This window comes from Sciurus vulgaris, assembly GCF_902686455.1.
Source record: "Sciurus vulgaris genome assembly, chromosome: 12".
NCBI classification, from domain to species: domain Eukaryota; kingdom Metazoa; phylum Chordata; class Mammalia; order Rodentia; family Sciuridae; genus Sciurus; species Sciurus vulgaris.
The window spans coordinates 41,813,988-41,833,544 of NC_136473.1; the positions used below are offsets into that span (position 1 = coordinate 41,813,988).

General features: G+C 37.4%; 1 protein-coding gene across 17 annotated transcripts in view; it reads left to right on the plus strand.

Annotated features, from left to right (window-relative positions):
• The window catches only part of LOC306641041 (uncharacterized protein), a 250,247-nt gene that overhangs the window by 4,952 nt on the left and 225,738 nt on the right, over positions 1–19,557 (plus strand). For 13 of the 17 annotated variants that reach the window (XM_079105873.1, XM_079105879.1, XM_079105884.1 and 10 more), the window contains exons 2-8: positions 1,246–1,419; positions 3,276–3,382; positions 4,845–4,982; positions 7,054–7,115; positions 8,057–8,130; positions 10,584–10,732; positions 13,259–13,334. In XM_079105873.1, the coding sequence (XP_078961999.1) occupies positions 1,246–1,419; positions 3,276–3,382; positions 4,845–4,982; positions 7,054–7,115; positions 8,057–8,130; positions 10,584–10,732; positions 13,259–13,334 (780 nt within the window). Of the gene's footprint in view, positions 1–981; positions 1,097–1,245; positions 1,420–3,275; positions 3,383–4,844; positions 4,983–7,053; positions 7,116–8,056; positions 8,131–10,583; positions 10,733–13,258; positions 13,335–13,831; positions 14,044–19,557 lie in introns of those variants that run through there. The other 4 variants (XM_079105874.1, XM_079105876.1, XM_079105875.1 and 1 more) reach the window with 4 other exon arrangements.

Here is a 19,557-nt window from a genome sequence, read left to right on the forward strand (position 1 = left end):
ATAACTATCAAATAAAATGAGTCACATTTTTATTTGAATCCTAAGTTATATTCACTGTAACATTTCCTGAAACTCAAAGGAAAATTTCTATTTTTGTCCTTGTTATTCAGTCCTTTCTGTACACTGTGATTTTACCAGTCAAACTTAATCAAATGCCAAGCGTATGAGCAGAGGTCTCATGGATGTTTTCTTTGTATCAATTTCACCTAACATAAGGCACCATGGATTGTGATGATCTTTTGCGTATGAAGAATATTTCATGAATGCTGCCAAATATACCAGTAGAATATCATGAATTCCAAGTGAAATTCCAATAGTGATGATATTCAAATCTAAGAAGAACCTCTTGTACTGATTGCAATACTTTATTCAAATTATCTGCACAATGGGTCTACTTCTGTTATTTTACTTCATGGAGACATTATCATTGTGAAGTAGGAGACAGCATGATAACCACAATAGATGGAGCTTTTTGAACTCTCAATTCTGCTGGGATTTCTAAATCATTGTCCTAAATTCTCTTCTATGCATCACTTTGGTATCCTATTAGGTAACTACTCTTGATTCCCAGTTGATGGGTGAGGAAAGAAAAAGAGAAAGGCTAGGTAACAGCCAATAAGTCACAGAACTTAAAGTAAGATTCCAAGTGAGGTTCTACCAACAGTGAAGGCCATGTTCTTCTATTTCTATTAGACTAAGCTGGGGATGTACCTCAAGGGTGCCATACTGCTTAGCATGAGTGAGGTCCTGAATTGTACCCTCAGTACAATAGCCTCAGCCCCTCGCTCAGTCCCTCCAATAGGTGATATTTTCTGTACTAAAACCTAAGAAAGAGTATACTTTCTGCAGAAAATAATTGAATACTTTGTGGGAAGTGGAGGAATGAGGTGGCATTTAACATACTTTAATTTCCAATTTATGACTAATTTTTAATTTTGTGATAGTGTGTATATTTTCCTTAAAGTCCTTTCATTTTCATAGGACTGCTCTGCATTATGCCTGTGTCTATGACCAGCCCAAAGTGGTGACACTCCTGATAAAGATGAATTATGATGTCAACATCTGTGACGATGACAAGAGCACAGCACTCATAAAGGTAGATAGTAGCTGAAGATGGGTTTGAATAGAATTCTAGAATGAAGCATTTTTTTTTTTTCACTCAAATGTGGTTAGTTGGTAAACCTGTGGCTTGTTAAACTTGAATTCCTGGAACTGACGATCCTTTCCTTGGTGCAATCCTGACAGGCTGTACAATTCCAGGCAGAGGAGTGTGCCATGATTTTGCTGCAGTCTGGTGCAGATCCAAATGTGATGGACGCCAGTGGCAACACTGCTCTGCACTATGCCGTCTACAGTGAGAACACGTGCGCAGCAGCAAACCTGCTTAGGCACAAGGCGATGATTGAAGCAAAAAACAAGGTATATTTAGATCAACTTTATTTACAGTTATTTGACATCCATTTCTTTTAACAGTGATACACATGGGCAATTTCAATATTTATCCTTGAAGAAGTACTGCAAGTTATGGTTTCCTTTAAGGTAGTTAAAGTAAATAGTTATTAAGCGAAGAGAAATTTTAGATGTAATTTTTTCCAATAACCTTATGAACGAATTTTTTCCAATAAGTGTAAATCAGTTCAGGACAGCAGAATGTGCCTTGGAAATATGCTTTAACTCTGTGTGTGTGTAGGGGGAGGGGGAGCTGGCGGGGGTACTGGGGATAGAACACAGGGGTGTTGTTACCACTGCCCACATAACCAATCATTTTTTTCGTGGTTTTTAAATTCATTTTGTATTTGCTTTTTAAATTTGTTCTTTGTAGTGATACATGAGAGTGAAATGTATTTTGACATATCATACATACTGGAGAGCAGTCCTCTTTTAGTTTTATTTGAGGCAGAGTCTTGCCAAAATGCCCAGAGAGGTTTTCAAGTTTTTATTCTTCTACCCAAAGCTACTCAGCAGCTGGTACTTCAGGAGTGTAGCCCTGCACCCAGCCTGGAATTGGGCTTGATCTTAAAATGCAAACCAAAGAAAGACTTTGATAAGCAAGCAGAATTTCATTACTGTTGACAAGTACTATAAACATGATTTTTCTCTCAGTGGTTAGTCTCAATTAGGGAAAAAGGCAAGTAAAAGAAATGAGGAATAAATACACACATGAAAGTTATGTAGTTGGGAAAAAGGAGAAAAAAGGGTGTTGTTGACTTTTGAAAACCATTTCCATTTGTATATGAACAGGATCTTTTCATATTTGTGGAAAATAAGAATTCCTTATTTGTGAATGAAACTTTCAGACTTGGAAACATGCACAGGGATTCATTTTAGGAGGAGTCAAATGTGAGGTTGAGGAGGTGCTACAGAAGAGGGACAGATAGATAATTGACTGTCAAATTGTCCATTTCTGGCAGAGGGAGCCACCTGTAGAAGAGTTGAAGCCCTTCTATGAAATCTGTAATGCTTTACTGGGAAGGGGGAAGATTTTCATTTTTATTTTTGATAGCATGACAGATAATGGCATTATTACTGGACAGGTCTCCCATTTTTCCCCTGCCTGGGAAAATCATGGAGTATTTTCTGTACATGACTATCTTATACATAACTGAAATGAAACTTTAATTAAGAGCTCCCTGAAATTAGAGCTCCTTGAAACTCTAATTCCTAAAGTATTAGTGATTCCCACCAATGACTGTTGCCCCATAGGCATTAAGAAATGTTAGATTCCTTACTCACTGACCATAGGATATACCATTTTGTAATATTTCAGAAACAGGTATTCAAATAATCTTTCTGTGCTGGTACAGTGCTTCTGGGAAAGTATGCTTCACAGTATAGAATGAGAAACCCTGCTGTGAAGATGAGCATCTAACTCTTCCATTCAATAGAAATACTTCAACATTTTATTACTGAATATTCAGGTTCTTGTCCCTCCAAGTCAAAGATAGAGCCCCTGCCCTCAAACAGGTCTTGGTTTAGTTGTGGAGTGATCCTATTAGTCCACAGTACCATGGTAAAAGGAAGTTTCCTGGAGTCGGTCAGTGTTTCCAGTGAGTTGTGGAGATGACTGAATGTCCTTACGGCACCATAGGCAGGCGAGGGCCATCTCAAAGGGAAGGAGCAGCACTTGTCAAAGTGCAGGGTCTAAGGAGGAAGAGCTACTGTGTGTTTTCTCTCTTTATTATAAGTTCATTTTCCCATGGTCCTTTATACGATTTCCAGTTCAGTTGTTACAATCTACATCTGTGTGAATCCGAAGTGTTCCTGTTTTCTTATAGGACAGCCTCACTCCACTATTACTTGCACTGAAAGAAAACAATCAGCAAATGGCAGAATTCCTAGTGGACATGGGAGCGAGCATCCACACGACGGATCATCACGGAAGGTACAGGGTTTTACTTTTCTTCTGCTCCTTTTGACCTTAGTGTGGTGTAAAATGGTAAGAATACATGAGTCAGAAATGTTCCATTAATGGGAAGAAGTCCATTATCTTACAATGTTTAGGACATCGTAAGCACTTTCAGCATAAACCATTAGTCATCAATTATTAAGGGTGGGCAGCACAACAACACCACACAACATTATTCTTTTACCATTGCAGGGAAGAGTGATTTTTTTTATTTATCATAAGATTTTGTTGCGACTATGCTTTTCTAATTAGTTAATGGAATTTCATAGTATTTCCATTAGCTTTGAAAATTGATCCTGTTTTCATTGGCATTTGAGTATTGAATTTCCCATCCTTGTCATCTGATTTTCAAACCTCTGCTGCTTTTATACTTTCCTTTAGAATTCTGAGGTTTAAAGCAGTGTTCCAAATCATTTTGTCTTTTGGATGCTATTTGAATTAAATTGCTTTTCATGAAAAAGATTGATACTCTGGTGTCTTTAATAGGACATTTGATTGCTGTTATCTGCTGGTGTTCCTGTTTTTTAATAGGACATTTGATTGCTGTTATCTGCTGGTGTTCTTGTTTTTCTTTTTTGAGTCTTAACAAACATTGTTGTTCTTCTTAATTAGAAACGGTGATATTTAAGAACAACAGCCTAAACTGGTTAATCTTTCACTTCCTTTAAGAAAAGTCATATTTTTTTGACAAAGGGAAAAGTTATAGTTGACTATTCAGTTTACTCAAGACTGGGTTTACTTACTTGTTAGTTTTTACATGAGAGTTGTACTACCTTGGTAATATTACCTTTCAACAGATATGTTTCCTGTTGTGAAAAGGATGATAATCTAGCCCTGTGAAGTGGCTGTAAGTTTTATACAATAGCACATTGTTTGTAGCCTACAATATTTTATCAACATCATTACATGAAACACCTGTGACCAGCATTCTGAAGCCTATTTTCACATGAATATTGTAATACTATATTTTTAATAAGCATACTCATTATTCTTATAAACATACTGTGAGTGTATTACTACTATCATTACTATTCCAATTTTAATCCTGAAGTTCAGTTTTATTTCTTAGATTTTCAGCTGTTTATGAATTACAGCACAAGAATGTATTCTAGGCAAATAGTAGAGACTCATTCTCTTCAGTTCATCCCTATTTCAAATAAATGACTTCAGCATAGTCCACCAAAGGACATTAAATTAGTAAATTCTACACTGTATGACCCGAGTGGGTCAAGACACTTCCTGTCTCCTCCTTTTATTCCTGAAGTTCTTGTACATAGATGAACCCTGAAGCTCTCTAGAGGTTTGTTTCTGTTTGCATGTGCAAATGGTTAATGTTACAGGGACAGGCAAGATATGAAACTGGTAGTATAGATCAGGTGAGCTGTTGGAATAACTTCATTAGGGTTCCTGAGGTGAAGTCCTTTCTCTGCTCTTTTAGAACATCACTGATGCTCGCAGCAGGACACAAAAGCAAAGGAACAGTCAGGCTGCTGCTGCAAAAAGGAGTTGACGTGTGTTTGAAAGATCGCTCTGGTAGGACCGCATTGTCCTATGCAGTCAATTGCAGTGATAACCTGTAAGTGTTTACATGAAATGCTACTTTATATTGAAAGGAGGATTGAAGTCATTACAAGAATTGCACTTTCTACATCAGGTTTCAGCTGAATTCTGGTAGTTCTGGTAATTTGGCAGTGCAGCCATGATACCAAGATCACTAAACAAAGTTAAAGAAGTCAGACATTGCAAAGGTTGTAGTTTTCTTTCAGAACTTCATTCCATCCAAGAGCTGGGGTTTGACACTAGGGACTCAAGCATGTTAGGCAGGTTCTCTTCTTCTGTGCAGAACACCCAAGCCCTACCTCAGGACTTTGAAGAGCTTATGGTTATGAATCCCAATGTCATCCAGAAACCCTGTGCATGGGGTTCCAAGAGTGTCACCTATTTGATGTGAAATTAGTTATATTTAATAAGAAATCTTGTGAATTTCCTGTTAAGAGCTGGTACCTTCAACCATACCCCCTAATTTTTTCAAGAAGCTAAGGCTGTCCTTTAGTCAAGGAAAACAACCCTCTTTCACAAGTAGGGTAGAGGAAAAGGACATCATTATCACTCCTTTGATACTACTGTTACAATGATGCTCTTGAAATTTTCTCTTGCATTTAGGTAATAAATAAGCTCTACTGCCAGGTTGCACTAACTGATCCAGACCCCCTCACTGTTCATGGTAATGCATGCATAGACTAAAAGTTAGACACTTCTTGAATTCATGTTCATTTATGCTTCCTCACTATTCCCAAAGTGGAATCACAGGCATTGGCATCTGGACCTCTTATTTTAGGCACATACAGTGAGGAAACTGACCTTTCCCACTTAGTGTCAGAGTTACATGGAGCTGACAAATTATTTGGGACTTTGATGATGAGTTATGCTATGAGGCATGATTCTAAACCTTCAGATAGGTTTCAGAAATGTTGCAGGAGGTAATCACCCCTGCGTTTCTTCTGTGTCCCCAGATCTGCAGCCAACGAGCCTTTGCATGTGTTGAGAACTTTTTCTTTTGTCATGGGAGGAGCAATATCTTCTTTCCCTGGGGTGGGTTCCATCATTCCATTGTCCCTCAAGTGATCATTTTCCTGTAGTAATGAAACTCTCCCAATGGTATATATCCCTCAAGTTTTTTCAAATATTTTAAAATTAGCCTCATGAGGAGGATATGGAGCACAATTTTATGAAATTGAAGAAAACTTGAATTTAAGAGAGCTAAACTTCATCATGTTTCAGTACTCTTTCCACATAAAGCCGGTTTTGCGTTCCAAGTCACTGGATGTAAACGCGAAGATTAAGCATTATTCGAACAAAGAGCTCGTGGTTCAGAGTTTGAATGGTAGGGAAGGAGTAGGAATAGTCCAAGTCATGTGTCAACATTCATTATTTTTCTGCCCTGGGTGTGACTGATTGACTCAATCACAGGTGACAATTATATTGTTTAATGGGATGATACATTTATAAATTGATTTACCAATCATTATGTAGCTGACTTCTCTGAAATTCTAGATTCAAAGAATAACTGATGACCCAAGTTAGGACTTGGTCTTTTCTGAGTACTTCAATATTGGAACATGAGGGAAAACACAGCTTGATTCGTGTTTGCAATTCCTGTATACTGCAGAATAGGGAACAAGTTCTTACATTGCTTTCCTCTTTCTCTGAGCATGGTTTTATAACATCCCATTAAATCTCCAGCCTGGTGAACTGAAGCAGTAAAATCTATATTGTTGAAAGAAAACTTAGGGAAATGACTTGTTTAACAACAATAGGCTGATGCTTAGAAGCTGGAACTTCTTCTAAGTTCAGGGTACTTTCTGGTCCTGGAGGTCATGGATAGCATGACCTCATTGAAAGTGCCAGTTTCAATGTGCCAAACCATAAGGTCTTAGATTTATGTCTGCCTCACTTTCCCTTTTTGTCCTCTCATGACTATCTTAAACAATATTTGTTGATTTTGGAAACTTGAAGTGTGTGTGATAAAGTTCTGTTAATAGATCTGACTGTGTGATCTGGTCTTATTCATTTGATATTTTTGCTAAATGTTTTCCAGATCAGTATTAAAATAGTAATTTTATTTATTACTTTTTTGCACATATCAGTAAAGAAATAGCTGTTGCATATGAAGAAAAGCAACGTGAAGTATTTCAAAATAAATACCCAGGTAAGACTCAGTTCAGGAATTACTCTTAATAACTTTTCTGTATGTATGTATGTGTGTGTGTGGTGATGAGGATTGTGAACCCAGTGCCTCACGTGTGCTAGGCAAGCACTGTGCCACTGAGCCACAATCCTAGCTCTGTAAATTACTCTTGGTTCTACTGGCCTAGATAAAAATGGAAGTGTGCAATATTGAAATCACAAAAGAGCAAACTAAAATATCACAGAATGAATTCTATTCTTGTAAATATGAATCAGTGGTTTTTTCAATGGTTTTTAATTCAGTATGACCTAAGGATATAAGGTTTAAAATTTGTAAGATGAAACAATATTTTCTATAGTAAATATTCAAATTTTCATTCTAGTCCTGAAATCCTGTATGTTTTCAGATCAGTAAGAAAGAGTTTTATGAGTTGTGTTGTCTCATTAGTTTCATTTTAGCCAATTATAGTCCATGAAAAATCAAAAGTTCCTTTTAGTTTTCACAGTATATATTTTAAAATTAGTGAATAGATACTGTGACACCATTATCTATGCCACAGGCCAAGTGATTTATGTCATCATAACAGGATGAAGTATTCTATGAATCTTATGGATTATTCTCTTCAGAATAGAATCAAACTTTGTTTAGTGTATTTTCAAGATATTTAAATTAGGAACTAATATACATATCCTGTTGCATTCAACTTTAGCTGTTTCCGATGTTCTGGCAACTAGGTCTTGCTGTAATATACAGTGACTTTAGCACAAGTAGATGTTTTTTTGAAAATTAATTACTTCTTTGTGTATCTCAAGCATCAAAAATTTAGGTGATGGTTAAAGTTAAATTCTTTGAGAAAATAAAAGTACACTTTTATCTGGAAACTCTTTTTATAGTTTTATAAAGACTCAGTTTATAAGTATTCTAAGTTGCTTCTTTTAACTAAAAGTATATGGATTTGTCAGCAGAAGTACCTGCAGGAAAGACATCAGAGGAAGAACAGGCAAGACTTGATGTGTGTGAAGTTAACGAACTAAAGGTATATTTCCAATGAATGTTCTGCTTTAATCATGTTTTGTTTTCATAATGAAGATAAGGCCAAGGGAGATTACTGTTGAGCCTTGCCCTTTAGAATCAAGAGATCATAGTTTAATATTTAATATTAAACACTTTAGCTGGTTGTCATGTTAAAATATTCTTAAAATCTACAGTAACTTGTAGCCAAAGTCCATCCTTGGAATGGAGGCATTAATTCCTCTGTATATTGGATGGACTTCCATTTGTCTTAAAATTGTTACAAACTGCAGAGGGCCCCTGGGAATTTGAGTCTCAGGTTGTGGGAAATATTCTCATACTCTCATAATCTTTGCTCCTTAATCATGGGAAGGCTTTCTGTCATTTGTCAAAATGGCCTGTGAACAAGAAAACTAATGCAGTAGAGGTGGTTGGTAAAGAGTTATTACTTGCTCAAAGTATCTTGCTGTGTTGATTTAGAGAAAAACTGTTTTCATTCAAATGAACAATCAAGAGAATATTGGGAAGAGAGTGATAAAGTGAGACAAGAGTGAGTAGGGATACAAAAATGTGTATCAGTTTGAGCATCCCAGCTAATATTCTGAATGTTTGTTGTGCTTCAAGGTTATAGGTTTTTTTATGTTTTGTCAAAATATTGAAAGCATAGTTCCAGGATGACTTTAGATGCTTAAAAACTAGTGGGGGTCTGTGGGCCCGGTGTGAAGGTGCTGGGGTTGGTAGTAAAGTGGCATGTGGGACAAGCTTGATTGCGGGAAGGTGGCTAAGCTATTTGTCAAGTCAGGGGGACCAGGCTGACCATGTCCAGGGTGTTCAGCTTTCCTGGGCCAGGTGGATCAGGGCCGGGTGCTGGGTCCTACTGGTTGATGCTGAACCTTTGTGCCAGGCCAGGTGGGTCTCTTGGCCAAGTGACAGCTTGGCATGCAGGGCTGTGGGCTGATAGTGAAGCTAAGGGTCTAGTAAGCAGAGCAGTGAGCTTGGTTGGGGGACTGGAGGGTTGGGAGATTAGCGAGGGGTGGGGGGCTACTGGTGATGAAATTGGCAGGTCCTGAAGACCCTGGGACCAGTGGGTGTTGGACTGAGGTGGGAGTCAGGGAAACAAATGTTTATGCTGCCACACTTTTCAGAAATCACCAGTCTCATGAGTTTTGTGGGTTTTTTGATTCATCTGTGTACATGATTTTCTCACATCATTAAATGTATTTCCATTTGAGCATTCCAATTCATATTGTATACATTTGTTGTGCTTTCATAGTTACAGATTTTCAGTGTTTGTCAAAATTTTAAAAGCATAGTTCCAACATGACTAAAGATTTAGACACAACTGTATATGCTTTCACACTTTCAAAAAAAACACCAGTCTCCTGCATTTTTTGAATCAGCTGTTTACATGGTGGTGTTATAAAAAGATGGGTAAGTTTAGACATGTGTGGTTTCATCACATTAGGAGCACACACCACAAGTTAGAAGACAAGGTTTAAGGTACACTGAGTTTTATAGATAGAAACACAAAAACAAAGAACACCCCATTCAGAGATATTATGTAAGAGATAACTAGATGAGGCTTCCTGTTGTTCTCCAATACATCCAATTACTTTAAGTAAATTACACATGTAATGTATCTGATGGGATGAAATTTATCTGAATGATTTGATGAAATTTCTGACCCAGCATAATGGAATCAATGGAATCATTCCCTTGGGGTTTTTCCCATAAAATGGTAGGTCACGACACTAGGAGTGTGGATGGGATCATTTAAACTTTCTTGGTTTTTCCCATATTATAAGTAGAATATCAAGCTAGATATTTCCACATCCTCAGGCTGTGCGATTTTACTGATGGTTATTGATTGTGAAATCAGAAAACAAGCTCATTTTCCAGTGTTGTGTATTAGCAACTCTGCAATTTCACTCTGTCCCTCATTCTGTGGTAACTTTGACCTTAACTTCAGTGACAACCATTCCCATTTTTAAAACCCCAGAAGCCAAATGAGAAAAGTGGTAAAGGCAGTGGTGGAAAGAGTAGCTTAGTGTGGAATCGGGAAAGCTGCCTATGGCTTCTGAAGCCCCATGAAGTCATGTTCTCTAATCTGCCTCTCGAATGTCAGATCAGGTACTAAAGACAGAAGAGGACAACAATCGTGTTCTTCTCTTTTTCCTCCTCCGAGTCACATGGGGATTGAAAACATTAGGTGCCAAGAGAGGATGAAATTAAAGCATAGTATGAACAACGTCCCTTTTTATCTTTTGGAACATGGTTTCTTTCACTGAAAGAGAAATGAAGCAGAATCTATAAATATTGAATTGGAGGGTATTTAGAAAATTAAAGTAAGCACCTATTTCCTTTTTACGTAAGGAAGACATGACAATTCCACAAAGCCAGGTTCTAATGTCAAGGAAAACAAAAATGTGCCTTTTGTTGAAAAGTATCATCTCCCTCACTATCAATCTTTCCTGAAAGGATGAACAACACTGCAGGGAACCTGAAATAGAGAAAATTGAAACCCCAGCAATGTGTGAAGGTGGTGGTGCTGCTTCGGCCTCTAGTCATGATGAACTTCAACAACCCAATAGACAGCAGTTGGCTCTTGAGAAGGAACATCATGATCAGTAAGACTATGGAAATATTTCCCAGTTAATAGTTATTAATTTTTAAAATGAATTCTAAATTGGGCTATATTTATGATTGTCAAATTTTATGCCTTCATTAGGGCTATTCATCCTTGCATGAGTCTCAGAACAAGGTAGCCAAACAGGGAGGTGCCAGTTCTTTAATTATATTACGCCATAGTTCAACTGCATTAATAAGTTTGTCATTCATGTAGCTGTCTCACTTGTTGGCAAATGTGAGGAAAATGATGTTCTTACACACTGTTGTAAATGGAATTTGAAAAACCTGTTTGAAGGGTGATTTTTGAGCATGTATCAAAATCTCAAGTATATTATTTTCTTTTAGAAGCTTCATTTCTAGAACTGAATCCTTCCAGGTCAGATAAATGTGACTTCAAATCATTACATGCATGCATATGATAAGGGTGACTGCATTTAGATATATCATATGTCCATGAAGGATAATATATATGCTAAGGATATTTATATAAACATGTTGGGGGAAACTTATCAACATTTCATAAAGGGTGTGTCATACTATCAATCAGAAATTGGAAAAACTTTTTTGGCAAAAACTCAGGTAGTTGCTATTTTCTGCTCTGTGGATAATTGGGTCCTATGGGTGTGGCTACATTCCTCCCAACCTGCATGTATAGGGGTTGGGCCGTTCCTCAGCAGCAGAGTGCTTGGACAGCATACAGCTTGCCCCCAGTTGGATCACCAGCACTACAAAAGCCCTCTCCCCAACCACAAATCTTTACCTATATAGCCAATGTGCTGCATTTGGCCCACAGACAGTAGTTTATTGACCCCTTCCTCTATTGTGATGGTCATATAATTCCTGTTCTTAATTCTGTTTAAGTGATGAATCACATTTGTTGATTTTCCTTAGGTCAAACCATCCTTGCATCTCTGGAAGGAAGCTCATTTGCACATGGTGTTATATCTTCTTACTGTGCTTTTGCATGCATTTTGCATTGAACATTTTGCGTATGAATTTTTGCATCTATCTTCTTTATCAGGGATTTTGATGTGGAGTTGTCTTTCCTTGGAGTGTCTTTGTCAGGTTGTGGTATCAGGTTGTGGGTTTGTGCAGTGTATCTGGGAGTGTGCCCTCCCTATGAATTTCAGGGAATAATTTGAGAAAGACTGATGTTATTACTCTTTTAAAGACCTGGTAGAATTCATCTGAAAATCTACTGGTCCTGTCTTTTCTTTGCTGTTAGGCCTTTAAATGTGGTTTCAGGCTCATTAATCGATATCAGTCTGTTGAGGCTTTCTGCCTCTTCCTGGCTCAACATGGGCAGGTCATATGTGTCTAGAAATTTGTCAATGTCTTCTAGATTTTCCAGTTTGTTAGTCAACATTTCCACAATAGTTTCTAAAGATCCTCGATTTCAAAAGCATCTGTGCTATTATCCCCTTTCTCATCTCTGTTGTGGATTTGTACTTCTCTCTCTTCCTTTGGTTATTTTGGCTATGTGTTTACCAATCCTCTTTATCTTTTCAGGTATCCAACTCCCTGTTTTTTCATTTCTTTGTATTTTTTCCCAATTTCATTAATTTTTGCTCCAGTCATTTTGACCCCTGTCTTCTACTGGTTTTGCAGTTAGTTTTTCCTTTGCTAAGGCGTTGATTTGTAGCATATGAGTTTACATATTTGGACCTACTTTTTAAAAAATGTAGGTACTTAGTGGTAAACACTTTCCAGTAATTGTTTTCATACTGTCTCAGGTGTATTGATTGGGGTGTGGGGATGTGGCTCAGTTAGGTAAAGTGCTTGCCTGGCAAGCATGAGGCCCTGGGTTCAAATCCCCCAGCACAAAAAAAAAAAAAAAAAAAAAAAAAGAACACCCTAGAAATACTGGTAGTTTTATGTTTCCTCTTCTTTCTTCAAAATATATCTTTCTTCTTTGGTCCATTCTTTACTTCAAAGAGTATTGTTCAAAATCCTTCTGTTCATATGGTTTTCATTATTTTTCTTGCTGTTGAATTCTAAGTTAATTTCATTAAGGTCCGATAGGATGTGTGGGATTATATTGACTTTTCGTGTTAGCTGAGACTTACATTGTGAGATATTAAGGAGAATTTGGTTGGTTACAGGAATCTTGGCTGGGAATTGTTTTCCTTTAGATCTTGAAACATCTCATTCCAGGCCCTCCTTCATTTTAGGGTTTGAGTTGCGAAGTCAAAAGTGAGCCTTGTTGACATGCCCATCAATATGAGTTGGTGTCATGATTTTTGTTTTGGGGATTGGATGCAGGGGAGTTATCCACTAAGCCACATCCCCAGCACTTCTTAGTTTGGTCTCAGTAAGTTCCTTAGGGCCTCACTAAAGTGCTGAGTCTGGTCTGGATCTTGCAATCCTCCTGTCCCCGCCTCCCAAGTTACTGGATAACAGGCATGTTGCTACCATGCCTGACAGAATATCCTAATTAAAAAAAAACATTTTGAAGTGCTTGTTTTCTACTGGTGATACTGAGGGGGAGTTTTGCAATTACTGACTTAAATTCTGTCACTTCACAGGACAAAAATCGATATGGACAATGAGAGGGACATTGTCGAAGAGATCCTGCGCAATCAAATTTTCTATGAAAAGGAGGTGAGTATGGCAATAGACAAAATGAATTCTCAGGTATTTTCTCTATTCCTCTTCAAATATTTGGAAGTCTATGTATATGAATACATATTGTGAAATTTCAGTATATATGTCATGAAAAGTATTGAAGAGATGAGTTTTAATATATATTTGTATGCGTTCCATATTTTAATATACTCATGAGATTGAGTGTACATGCATTTGGGAAATGGTGGTGGTGTTTTCTAAATGAGATTGAATTCCCAATGAGAACTCTCTTCCAGGGATATTGCATATTGAATTATTTGACTTTCAGTTCATCATGGAAGGTTTTTATCTCATACTCAATTATGTAGGATTGTTTTGGTAGATACAAGAAGCTTGGTTTTCACCTGATTTTTTTTTTGAGGACATTAGAGATATGTTTCGAAGCCCTCCTGTCTTTTAATGTCAGCACTAATAAATTAGTTGAAATTCTAATTGGCTTACCTCAAAATGCAACCTCCTGTTTTCTCTTCCAGGTTTTCAAACTTCCATCCTCATTGTGTACATTAGGCGTTTTCATTTTAATGTATTCTGGAGAGCATTGTATTCCTAAAGTTTAGGCAATTTTCTGATACTTTTTAAAAATATCTTGTTCATTCCCTTAGTCTGTGCTTAGGTGCCTTTGTCCACACCAGGCATTCTTAGATGTGTTCTCTTAAAGTTATCCCAGATTTCTATTGTATTCTGTGCATGGTATCTTAGTGTCTATTCTATGTTGAAAGCATTACTTTGCAGATAATAAATTTTACCTTCAGGTCTTCAGAATGAATGTGTTTTCTGTGTGAATTAATCTTCCTTTTCTAGGCATACTCTTTGTTTCTTTTTTAGACTGACTTTCTTTATTGAAATATTTCTCATTCCATATTTTTCTCTATAGTTCATTCCTTACTCTTCTTTCACAGTTCATTGATAATTTTAAATATAAATTTTAAAATTCCTTGTCCAACATTTTCTTCTCATTGTCAGCGAAGTCAGTTGTTGAAATTTCTGGACTGTTGGGGTAGCTTGCTCCCCTTTTCCTCTTGTCTGCGTGTCTCCCCATGTTCTGGGATGATTATCTCTTTTACTTTTACGTAAGGAATTATTTAGTGAGCTCCTTGCTCTTAAGTGCCCCAGACAGGGCAAATAGCCAGGTATTGTTCTCCCGTACCACGTGTGTACTTAGCTGTTCCCAGTATCAGCACCACTTTGTGATCAGATATTAAACTCTTGTTACTACAGTCACATGAGATCAGCACAATCTACCAGCAGAACTTTGGGGAGAACATGTAGAAAATGCTTCCATGCTTCCTTTCATCCAGGTATAAAATTGTGGTAGTAGTCTGCAATAAGTCAATAAATGTGCTATTAAAGATAGTAAAATTACTTTTATAATATAGCTGCTGAAAAGGGAAGGAAATAATTTGGAAAAGTAAAGCAGAGAGAGAAAAGTTGGAAAAGTGTAATAGAAACCGAGGTATAAAAAAGGAAAAGATGGGAAGGGTGGATGTGAGGCAGGAACAGCTAACTCAAGAAGAAAAAGAGGGAGTGAGGAGAAAATGTAATAGACCCAACCTAGTGAAACAAAGATAGAATTATATGAAGTAGAGATAAAAGTCTAGGAGGCCTTCTCTTGTCCTTGGTGTATCTGCATACCTACTATGTTTCTGCTCAGTTATAGGGATGGTGCCTGATTTTCTGTGACTTCACCGCCTATTTAATTTTTTTCTGTAGAGGAGTGTATTTGTGTGAGCTCTCCTGAAGAGGAGCTGTGTGAGTCCTGTGAGTCCAGTGCTGTCACATCCAGAATGGGCTCCCCATGCCTATTTTGATGTGTGTGTGGGGTGTGGGGGTCTAAGTTAGAGGCATATCAGCCTCTTTGCTGTGGTGCTGGGTGTCTCATGGTGGATACATAATGATCTGCTGCAATCAGGTCACAGGTCAGTGGGTTTCTATTAGGGTACACTGGGAGGTAGCTGACACACATGGGGTTCACCTTTATAAGCCGCTTTGTGGCTTTTACTGGCCCTATGGAAGCCCCCGGTTCTCTGCTGATGCTTGGTGTTATCCTCAAGAGCTGTCTTCTGTGAATCTGAATGAGAGTTGAGTTAACTGGCAACTCTGGGACTTAGAACTTTGTGTCCTCCTTGTGCTGGTGGGGCACATGCACTATTTTCCAGGTTGCTATGTTTTTCTCACCAGCTGTTTTTTGTTGTTCAGCCCAGGGGCCTTGGAGTGTGTTATGCTGCATCATCTGGCTGCTTCTCTTGGAAGCAGGAGTGCAGGATGCAGGGTTCATGTCTGTCACTGATGGCATGGAATGCTGAGCACCACTCCTCTGCACAGGGTCATCTTTCAAATAGCACAGGACGTTGTGGCTGTCCTCAAGTGTGGGACTTGTGTTTGAAGGCTTTTTGTGTGTGATCTGTGGCACAGCAGGCTCCATCCTGGTTGATGTAGAACACAGGGGTACCACCCTGAGTCTGGGGCAGAGCATCAATTTGCCTGTGTTTGACCTCCTGTTGCCCCTGGTGGTAATATTTTGGAGCAAGTCGCGTTTGCTGGGACTTGTGTAGAGTTGGTAAAATTACTTGCTGGATTTCTGCCTCTGTGGAACCCCCGGCTGTGCAATCTCTGTGGGCTGTGGATGTCACAGAAGCCTCTGCCCTGATTAGGACATCCCTCCATGGATGTTCCAGTCACCATGATTGGGGATAGCATGCCAGTTGATTCCTCCTGTACTGAGCTCCTGCAAGATCTGAGTTGAATTTAATAATCCTCTGGTTTTACATCTTGAGATTTATTAGTCTTTATAAGGAAATCAGAGTCTTCCCCAATATGTTGGAATGTGGAACTTATATGTAGTTCTAGCAGTTGCAAAGTCTCTCTCATACCTAGGTCTTTGATTCACTTTGATTTGGATTTTGTGTGGGATGAAAGATCTAATTTCATTATTTTCTTTGAGTGGACAAATATGGTAAAATCTTTACATCTCTGAACATTATTGAGGGAAAAATAAGTTATAAAACTATGGACAGAATAATATAACCATATATAAAGAAAAAGTTATCTCTAAAACGTAAAAATGTATATAATTTAGAATTACATTCTTGTTATACTATATATGAAGAAACATATACTTTAATATACAAAACATATATGAAGACCTGGACATAAAGGAGGTAAATTACCACAAGATTTGTAGTCGTCATTCAGTGTGTGGTGCTCAAGAAGGGAATGCACACATGGCACAACAGGGACAAGCAAAATTTCAACCTGTTCTATACTTTAAGGTGCACAGAAGGTCTGCTTTTGTTTTCCTTATCTAACTGTACGTATGAGATGGATTCACTTCTATTTTATGCTAATTAGAAGTGTAAAATCAAAGAAACATGGGTCTCACTCCAAAGGAAATACATCAAATTGCTTTTTACCCAGTTAAAGGTACACAAATGGACAACAGAACAATTCATGATTCCCCAAAGGTGGAATAGGATAAATACACTTATACTCAAAATTTCTAACAATAACATGAGTAATTAATGTTTGAAATGTGATATACAAGAATATTCTAAGAGAAGGAGTCCCCTCCCCCAAACTGTATTCTATTTTATCCTAACTGATGTCATTAACTAAATAAATTGAAATGTTAATTAAGAGAACCCATCAACTCAAGTGTCCATCTCTTTGCCTGAGAGCTGTATTTCTCATAAAAGAGTATTGTCATGGGTACTTTATTGTTTTTAAAGAAATATAACCTTTTATGAGATTTGATTTACACATATCTTTCATATTCTCAGTACAATTTAGAATGTCACAAAACATATATGTCATGTAACTGTCACCACAAAACATAAACATTTTCCTTACTCTTCAAAGATTTCAATCTATTCATTTGCCATCAGTTCCCACATTTCCTTCTAGGCCCAGGCAAGCATTGGTTTTTCTTTTTATAGTTTTTCTTGTTCAAGAATGTATCAACCAATCATAAAGCATGTATACTCCGTGTCTGATTTCTTTCACTTGGAACTTTTTAAAGATCCATTCATGTTGTTGCAGTTATCAGTGATTAATTTCTTTTCATTATTGTTCATAAATTGCTTATACGGATATACCAAAATTTGTTCATTCTCCTGTTTGTGGACATTTGAGATCTTCCCAGTTCGAGCTCATATGTAGAAAGCCATAAACATTTGTGTACAAGTTTCTGTGTTCATCAATGTTTTCAGATCCCTGGGGTAAATATCTTGGGTAGCTGAATATTTAACTGTATGTTCATGCCTGTGTTCTAAAATTGTTGTGCTATTTTACATTCTCATTAGCAGTAGCAGAGAATTCTATCTACTCTCTACATCTTTTCCTATTCTCCTTGTAGTTTTAATTTGCATTTCCCTGGTGATTAGTAATGCTGACCATATTTTCTTTTTCAAAATTTTTTGATTTTTAAATTTTTTTTCCATTGTACACAAATGAGATACATCTTTTCATTTCTCTGGTTGTAAACAAAGTAGTCACACGGTTTGTGTGATCACACATGTACATAGGTAATGATGTTTGTCTCATTTCACTATCCTTCCTTCCCCCACCCCCTCCTCACCCCTTATTTCCCTCTACACAATCGTTCTTTCCTTCATTTTTCCCTTACTCCCTCTGCCCCATTATATATCATCATCCACTTATCAGAGATAAGTATTTGGCATTTGTCTTTTTACGATTGACTTACCTCACTCAGTATGATATTCTCCATCTCCATCTATTTACATACAAATACTGAAATTTTATTCCTTATGGCTGAATAATATTCCATTGTGTATGTATACCACAGTTTCCTTATCCATTCATCTATTGAAGGGAATCTAGGTTGGTTCCACAATCTACCTATTACAATTTGAGCTGCTATAAACATTGATATGGCTGTGTCATTGTATTATACTGATTTCAAGTCCTTTGGGTATAGGCCAAGGAGTGGGGTAGGTGGGTCAAATGGTGTTCCATTCCAAGTTTTCTAAGGATCTCCATACTGCTTTCCAGAGTGGCTGCACCAATTTGCAGCCCCACCAGCAATGTATGAGTGTACCTTTTTCCCCCACATCCTCGCCAAGACCTTTTGTTGCTTTTATTCTTCATAATAGCCATTGTCATTGGAGTGAGATGAAATCTTAGGATAGTTTTGATTTGCATTTCTCTTATTACTAGACATGTTTTAGATTTTTTCATATATCTGTTGATCGATTGCATTTCTTCTGTGACATGTCTGCTCAGTTCCTTAGCCCATTTATTGATTGGGTTATTTTTATTGTTGGTGTAAAGTTTTTTAAGTTCTTTATAAATTATGGAGATTAGTGCTATATCTGAAGTGCATGTAGAAAATATTTTCTCCCACTCTGTAGACTCTCTTTTCACATTATTGATTGCATCCTTTGCTAAGATAAAGATTTTCAGTTTGAATCCATTCCATTTATTGATTCTTGCTTTTATTTCATACCACAGAACACTAAAGAAACAAATTAAAGAGAACCGTAGAGGACAGAATGATTTCCCATGTCCTTGGATAGGCAGAATTAATATTGTCAAATGACTGTACTACAGAAAGTGATATACAGATTCAGTGCAATTTCAATTAAAATCCCAATGACTTACCTAATAGAAATAAAGTACTCGAGAAATTCATTTGGAAGAATAAGAGACCCAGAATAGCTAAAGAAGTCCTTAGCAGGAAGAGTGATGCAGGAGGTATCACAATACCAGACCTTGGACATTACTACAGAACCATAGTAACAAAAACGGCATGCTATCAGCACCAAACTAGATAGATAGGGCAGTGGTACAGAATAGAGAAGACAGAGAAATCCACACGCATACAGTTATCACATACTAGACAAAGGTGCTGAAAGCACACAGTGGAGAAAGATAGTCGCTTCAATAAATGGTGCTGGTGAAACTGGAAATCCATATGCAGTAAATGAAATTAAACTCGTATCTCTCACCTGGTACATAACTCAACTCAAAATGGATCAAGGACCTAGGAATTAGACCAGATACCCTGCACCAAATAGAAGGAAAAAGTAGGCCCAAATCTTCATCATGTTGGCTTAGGACCAGACTTCCATAACAAGACTGACCATAGTTTCAATAGCTGTTCATGTGTCTGTGACTGCCAATCCAAATCCTTTGCCCTTCATTGTTGAGTTGTCTTATTACTGAGTTTAAAAATTTTTTTTCT